This window comes from Solenopsis invicta, chromosome 16 (genome assembly GCF_016802725.1).
Source record: "Solenopsis invicta isolate M01_SB chromosome 16, UNIL_Sinv_3.0, whole genome shotgun sequence".
Taxonomy (NCBI): Eukaryota; Metazoa; Arthropoda; class Insecta; order Hymenoptera; family Formicidae; genus Solenopsis; species Solenopsis invicta.
Window position 1 is genome coordinate 15,057,488 of NC_052679.1, and position 7,460 is coordinate 15,064,947.

Here is a 7,460-nt window from a genome sequence, read left to right on the forward strand (position 1 = left end):
ATTACGCACACGTTGTTAACGTGTGACTCAAACACTCGGAAACTATAGCGATCTATACTTGAAGACTAATGTATTGTTATTGGCAGATATCTTTGAGAACTTTCGAAACAATTGCGTCGTTAGTTACAGTCTCGATTCCGCATTTTATTACACATTGCCTAGTTACACGTGGGATGCAATGTAAAATGTTAAAAAATTATGCGTGTAAAATTTGAACTGCTCACCGACATTGATATGGTAATATTAAACGTAGAATACATGGCGGTTTCAGCCAATGTTCTGGCAGATACGCGCATTCCAATAATAAATACATGCAGTCATATGATCCGTCGAAATCGTCATCGTGCTTAATGTACTTTGATGTAAATAATTTGTACGGATAAGCGGTGTGTCAACCGCTGCTCTACGGCAAATTTTGATGGGTTGAAGACGTCGTGAACTTGAACGTAAGCGCGATCGCTCCGGATTCGTTCATGAGTTATATTCTCGAGGTCAACTTGGAATATCCGCGACATCTCCACAATGCGCACGCTGATTTACCGTTCTGTCGAATGCGCGATAAAACACCTGTCAAACGACAAGATAAACTTCTCGCGACACTATATGATAAAAAGCGATACGTAATTCATTATCGTAACTTGCAGTAATGTACACGTCACGGTCTTCGCCTAACAAAAATTCACCGCGTGCTACAATTAGCGCGTCTTTATGGCTTCGCAATTATATAGAATTAAACACTAAATTTAGCACGCATGCAAAAAATAATTTTGAAAAAAATTTATGTAAATTAATGAATAATGCGGTATTTGACAAAACCATGGAAAACGTACGTAATCACATCGATGTAAAATTATTGACGAAATTGCAAGGCAGATTCGGTGCAGAGGCAATGACTACGAAACCAAATTTCCACAACCGATTGTATTATAATTGTCTTCTTATGAATACGAATTTTTCTTGGCAGCATTTCTTGCACAAAGACATAAGAGTTGACCATATCGTCGGTGCTTTGCCTACTCTATCATCTTATCTGTTCATACAAGAAATTGATAAATTAATAACAATTATTTCTTCATAATCAATATTTCTTCTGTGCAATTCCTATTAAAATACCAATTAATATAACAAAAAATTGTCTAGTTTCTGCACAGAATAATATTATCAAATAATGATACAAAATAATAATTTGATAATACTATATAATAGTATGTTATTTTACTATATAATAGTATATTATTTTACGTATAGATATAATACTGTATTTGAAGTGCGAGGATTTATTAGTTGAATTGCTCGTGCATATAGCGATAGATCTATGCATGGAAATCTTGGAAATAATGATCAGACACACAAACGAATTGGACATAAACAATGTGGACCAAGTTATAGTCGTTAAACCTGGGTTCCCAATTTATGAACATAAATACGCCCGATAAGTACAAGTACTATGGTATTGCATTAAAAAGATTATTTATTATTGTGAAAAAATATATCCATAACAAAATAAAAAGTTATATGATACAGAGCAATTATTATATACAGCAAAACTATTGTTACCTCCGGAGGATTCCACAATTTCCCTTTTCGCATTCCTTGCGTAAAATATGAAATATAAAACAAAACAAGGAGATTGTCCTTAAGATTTATAACACTCAATTATTACATCCGGAGGACTCCATAATTTCCCTTTTTACAGATAACGCCATTACTCGGTTATTATAAGAAAAAATTGAACATCGTCCCTGAAAGATATAATGCTCAAATATTACATCCGGATCAATAAGTTGGTTAAATAGAAGCATAAGAAGAAAAATTGTACGATGACGGAATTACTAACAATATTTGCTCACACTAACACAATGATCCATAAAAACGAACAAAGCTGGAACTTGAAAAGAAAAAAACCTAAACGTTATTTAAGTCGGGCAACAACGAAAGATAAGATTGAGTCACGACATCAGACGGAAACTATAAAACTATAAAATTAAAATTTATAACCCTGACTTTGTTTGTCTGAACGCATGTTTCATCACGAACTGAAAGATGATTCATATGGAAAGCAAGTTCTAAATAAACAGACAAGGCGATATAAGAAATAGGGATCGAATCTTCTAGAAAGAGAAATCGTAGATAACGAATCCCTTAGGCGATTGGGGTGACGCAACTATTCGCCTCTCTTAAAATTAAGAAAACTCAGGAAGAGATGGAAAACTAGCCAACGAGAAATCATCCAAAAAGATGATTGGTAGCGTTGGTGAACTATCCAACAAATAAGCCCAAAACTTTAACAATAAATAATCTATACGAGAAGAAAGAAATCTCAAAAAGCTTCACCCAACCAAAATTGTTAAATTAAATTAATTTTTGCTTTAATTTTTATCTTTCTTTAAATATTAATGCCTTTTATATATGTACGCCTAATTTAACAATTTAATTTATTTTTTTAGTTATTTATTCATTTAATTTAATTTAATAAATTAATTGTAGACCCAGCATAAGGCTTTTGTTTCCGATATGAACACGTGCGTCCCGGTTGCGCGTGACGTAGTAGTCAATGATTGGGCGCACGCTTGCGGCAATAGACACGTAGACAGTCCGAATATTATCGTTATGTTGATTCTCAGTGTCCGGCGAATGTGATTTTCTCTGCTTTCGCGTGTATCGGTATTTTCATCCTTAGTCCTTATATCATTTCTTGAGCTGTGTATTTGCGTTCGGTTCTCTTGCCTGCACAGCATTAATCGATTCTCGCGTCGTTTACCAATTTCTCGTGTTCGGTTTCTGCCACAGTGGCAGAAAGTGGCAAACAGTACCGTTTCTACCGAACACGAGGAAATCGGTCAGACTTAAACAATGCAATGAGCTTTTCACGGTACGTGAGTTCATGATTTTTAGTTAATTTTTAAACAAGTAGAAATTTATTAAGACCTAACATGTATGCGTACGTGCGGATTCCGCCAACAAAAAATGTCCGCGAGATTCGGAAAGTTATGTCAGTGAGGGATATTAAAAAGTTCAAATCGCAAAATCCACTTAATCCGCGACAATTATATAAAATTAAACACAATGGAGATATTGTCGTAGGTCACGTTCTATGTACTGCAAGTAAGTAAAAAAATCTAATTTTCTTATGTACTTAAATTTTCTATTGTACTAGATTATCAAAAATTTCCTTAAAAATTCAACATTTAATGCAACAGATTTTTCATAAAAATTCATTGTTAAATATTTTTATTATTAATTTATTATCATTATTTGTAGGTACCAAGAGCGAATTGGAAGCAATGGTGGCAAAAAAAAGGATGAATATCCCACCGTCCCAACATCTACTGTCAGCATCTGACAGCTTTAGCACCGATACTGAAAACTCACCAAAGTCTGCTAAGGTACGTTAATATACAAAGAAACAATGACTCTATAGTAAATTTTTTATGTTTCTTTTATAGAGGATAGATGAAGATTTAGAAAATAGAAAACAACATAGGCTAAAGCAATTGAAAGAACGTCAGGCTTTGTGTGCAATTAATGCACAATCTGTTGAAGAATACCAGGTATGAAAATTTGATACAAATTTTTATATATCTGATATAAAGTAATTTATGCAATTATAACAAACACATTATTAAACAGGAACATAGCACTTGCAACAGAAGCTCGTCGATTTTAAATATTGAAACTGAAGATTTAAAAAGTACTGTAAACGCATATAAACTCCAATGTGACTTCTTAAAAGACAGTCTCCAAAAAAAAAGAAAATAATTGCAGAAAATGCAGAATGGATTGCTAAACGAAGAGATATGGAAGCAACTATTGTGGCATTAGAGAATGAAGTACAATCATTACGCCGATTGAATGTTGAATTGCAGAAATCTGCAATCTTAAAAGGAAAAGAAATTCAAAGTTCGTATATATATACCTATATATATATATATATATATATATATATGTTTAATATACACAACTAATATACACACTTAATATACATAGCAGCTATATTGTACAATATGAAATAATAATACAATTATTATTATTGAACACTTTTTCACAGGTTTCAATGAAGGCAACAATTTAAATGTGGTTACAGAAAACAACCTGACAGTATCAAATAAACATCCCGCAGTTGGTTCTATAACGCCTGATAATAAAAGCGTAAGTGATTTCAATGTTTGCAAGATTAATTTACAGATATTCCTCTACTTACAACAAGATTACGTTCGTAAAACTTTGTTATTTGTAAATCAAGTTTATTTGTAAGTCGAATGAATAGCATTATTATATTTTATATAGTTTATATGAATGAAACATTATTTAAGCAAAATAATTATAACTAAAAACGATTACAGATCTATTTAGAAAATGACAAAGAAAAATGTTTTTCTAAATTATCATTTTTAATACATTTATTATAAAATTAATATTTAGCTGCACCTCGCATAGCGACTAATAATTTAATATGAAAGACTGATATTTATACTTTGATCTTATATTTAAGATCTTAAGTTTATCGTTAAATACTTTGTTTTTAATGAAATTGTATCTAAAGACAAACTTAAGACAATCTTAAGTTATATCAGACTAGAGATTGAGATTGAGATTGAATTGAAATTTCACCAATCAAAGTTAAAGAATATTGGTTTCTTATTGGTTCATTTCATTCAATCCCAATATCAATCTCCAGTTTGATACGGACTTAATAAAAAACTAAACTATGAATGCCAACCAAAAAATAATAATAAAAAAGTAAATGTTCTTATTCGTATGAACATCCATTTTTATAGTTGGCGCATTTTCTTTATTTTACTTTTTTTGTAGAGAAAACATCTTTTTTTGAAAAAGATAATTTCGTTAAGATTTCACACATTTGTAGTACCAAATTAAAGTTATTTTGTATAAAGTTATTTTGTATTTGTCGAAAAAACAAATTTTTTAAAAAAAGTTGTTATAATTTTATTTTGTACGAGAATAAATTTTTGAGAACGTTCCTCGCATATACTTGGCGCAAGGCATTACTGTGCCTCTTGATTTTAAAATTTTTTTATTTTTTTTAAATAACTATTTATATATTTAACAACATTAAATAGTAATTAAATAAATATGAAAAAAATGTCTTTAAGTTTGCGTTATTATAAATTGAATTTTTGTTTACTTTATAACTATAGTATTTATTTGTTTTGACCATTTTAATATAAAATGTAAAATATAATAATAAATTACAATAGTCTTTTTCAGATATATGTTATGCAATTTATTAAAAAAATTTTAATAAATTAAACTTAAATTTTTAATGTAAAAATAAATTATTAATTACAAATAGATTAAAAAAAAAAACATTATCAACTGATTGGATAGTTTTGCATACACTGCTGCTTTCCTCATACTATCCATACTCTCAAAGTACCACAGCATTTTACATCTAACATGATGAAGTAAACTGTAATATTTATGAAATATTGCCATCTAAACAATTTTAACTTCTGTTATTGCTCCCCACAATAATAACCTTTGGAAATCTGCCCAAGTTTTTTACATATCTTCTTTATATGTCATATTTACGAATGTAATATTATAACAATTAAATCTTGCAGATTCATCTTGGATATGGCGAATACTTGCCTAAAACTTCATATGTCGCAGCTGCTTGCAATTGCAGAAGGCCCGCAATTTTTGTTCGGCAAATCGCGATTTGTCTGTTTTCTTTGGAAACGCTTTTAAATAGCACTGTAACAGGCAAAGGAAGCAACCGAAACAAGAATTCTAAACAGCCGAAAAATGCCTTAGATTGCAACAAAATTTTAGCAATTAAAGGTAATTCATGTGTAATTTCATATTATCTCATCAATGATGTCTTCCTCTTTTATCATTGCTTTTCTTATTATTAGACGACGAATAAAATATATCATAAAACAGTCAACCCTTAACATTTTTTACAACCACAACGATAGAGATTTTAATTTTTTGCTAAAATTGCAACCGGTGTTGTACAAAGTAGTCATATTCATATGTACGAAGATAAATGTAATTCTCTTTAACGTTAGAAACTATATCAATGCTTTTAAATATATCTGTCTAATTATATGCGATAATAAAAAAAAAACACCGGTCTAAACATTTCTACTGGAGACAATTGTTCTAAAGCAAAGGCTGCAACTTAAAAAAATGAAAACATACAAAGTTTTCTAATTTTATCATTGCATATTTTGCATTATTTTACAATTTATTTAGAAGTTTTGTTTGTTGAAGTCGCTATTAGTCTTCAAAATAACATGTCATTGTTTAAGGGTAACATAAGACATGTTTTTTGAAGACCAATAGCAATTTAAACAAACAATTAAAATTTCCATATAATTTGTAAAATATTGCAAAATACACAATAATAAAATTAGTAAACGTTTGTACCTACGTTTTTACTTTTTGAGACAGTTAGAGTTGAGTTGAGTTGAGTTGCAGCTTTAGTTGTGTTGACGGGGCCCTTCGTTCTAAAACGAATGTCTCCAACAAAAATTAAAAAATATTCAGTGTATCTTTTATTTTTGGCAAATTGCCGTAATGAAGCAAACATTTGAAAGCACCAATTTCTAATTAATATTCAAGAGAATCAAAATTATTTACACAGATAAATATGGACACTTTGTACAATACCGATTGCAACTTCAATAAAACATTGAAATTTCAATGTTATTGTTGTAAAAAAAGTAAAGGGCTGATTGTTTGGGAGTAAATTTTATTCTTTGCCTAACAATATAATAACATTTTATTTTGTAATTATCTTTGATAATATACTATTAAACTCTTTTTTTCTTTAGCAATATACTATCATTACTTAACAGTTGAAAAAAAAATCCCACCAGCACAGGCGGACAAATTGGTGAAAAAAACTAGAAACATTTTAGCTAAACTTATATCTTCCTTAAAAGATTGTAAGCAATTTTGTTTCAAAATGCGACTATAGTTACAACTTCTTTATTGAGATATTCATACCGACATATTTAAAATATAAACATTTTTCAGCGCATACATGTACTGCAGAAAAAGAAACCGATGCAATAGATGAGGAGGTTCTTAATTCAGAAGAACCGGACATCGAACCAAATATTGATGATGACATGATTGATATTGAACAAAATATTGAATCGAATATTGAACGGGACACTGAATCGAACATCGACTTCTCGATCGACCCGTTAAGAATGGAAGAAGCAGCACAAGTGCCTAATGAGGAAACATCTTCGTTGAATGAAAATAACAGCGATCCGGACTTCAATGTCCTTTTCCTACCCGAGCCATCAAGTAATGGTGGGTACAAATAAATATAATACTTATTTTTCGAAATCGCTCATACTCATCACAATTTCTTTTTTCCAGATTCTGATTAAAGGTGAAGGTTTTTGGACATTTTAATATAAAATAAAAATGTTTATATCTATTTCTTATAAATATTAAGTGTTTTTATTTAACATTTT

At 30.1% G+C, this 7,460-nt stretch overlaps 2 protein-coding genes across 3 annotated transcripts; both read left to right on the forward strand.

The window, feature by feature from the left end:
* Positions 1-6: 6 nt before the first annotated feature.
* LOC105194042 lies at positions 7-3,611 on the forward strand. Its single transcript, XM_011158755.3, has 3 exons — positions 7-3,105; positions 3,262-3,386; positions 3,447-3,611. The coding sequence occupies exons 1-3, from the start codon at positions 2,934-2,936 to the stop codon at positions 3,555-3,557; spliced, it is 408 nt and encodes a 135-aa protein (XP_011157057.3). The 5' UTR covers positions 7-2,933; the 3' UTR covers positions 3,558-3,611.
* Positions 3,448-7,451, forward strand: LOC120359778. Of its 2 annotated transcripts, XM_039458791.1 has the most exons (7): positions 3,448-3,551; positions 3,631-3,900; positions 4,049-4,149; positions 5,586-5,805; positions 6,804-6,917; positions 7,009-7,293; positions 7,363-7,451. In XM_039458791.1, the coding sequence occupies exons 2-7, from the start codon at positions 3,798-3,800 to the stop codon at positions 7,371-7,373; spliced, it is 834 nt and encodes a 277-aa protein (XP_039314725.1). In that variant the 5' UTR covers positions 3,448-3,551; positions 3,631-3,797; the 3' UTR covers positions 7,374-7,451. The 2 variants fall into 2 exon arrangements, with proteins under 2 accessions (XP_039314725.1, XP_039314724.1); XM_039458790.1 differs by having other exon boundaries at positions 7,009-7,374.
* Positions 7,452-7,460: the final 9 nt, after the last annotated feature.

Coding starts and splice junctions, on each gene's coding strand:
- LOC105194042 (XM_011158755.3), top strand. CDS start 2,934: ATGTATGCGTACGTGCGGATTCCGCCAACAAAAAATGTCCGCGAGATT. Junction 3,106..3,261: donor TCACGTTCTATGTACTGCAA/GTAAGTAAAAAA, acceptor CATTATTTGTAG/GTACCAAGAGCGAATTGGAA. Junction 3,387..3,446: donor ACTCACCAAAGTCTGCTAAG/GTACGTTAATAT, acceptor TTTCTTTTATAG/AGGATAGATGAAGATTTAGA.
- LOC120359778 (XM_039458790.1), top strand. CDS start 3,798: ATGGAAGCAACTATTGTGGCATTAGAGAATGAAGTACAATCATTACGC. Junction 4,150..5,585: donor TAACGCCTGATAATAAAAGC/GTAAGTGATTTC, acceptor TAAATCTTGCAG/ATTCATCTTGGATATGGCGA. Junction 6,918..7,008: donor TATATCTTCCTTAAAAGATT/GTAAGCAATTTT, acceptor AACATTTTTCAG/CGCATACATGTACTGCAGAA.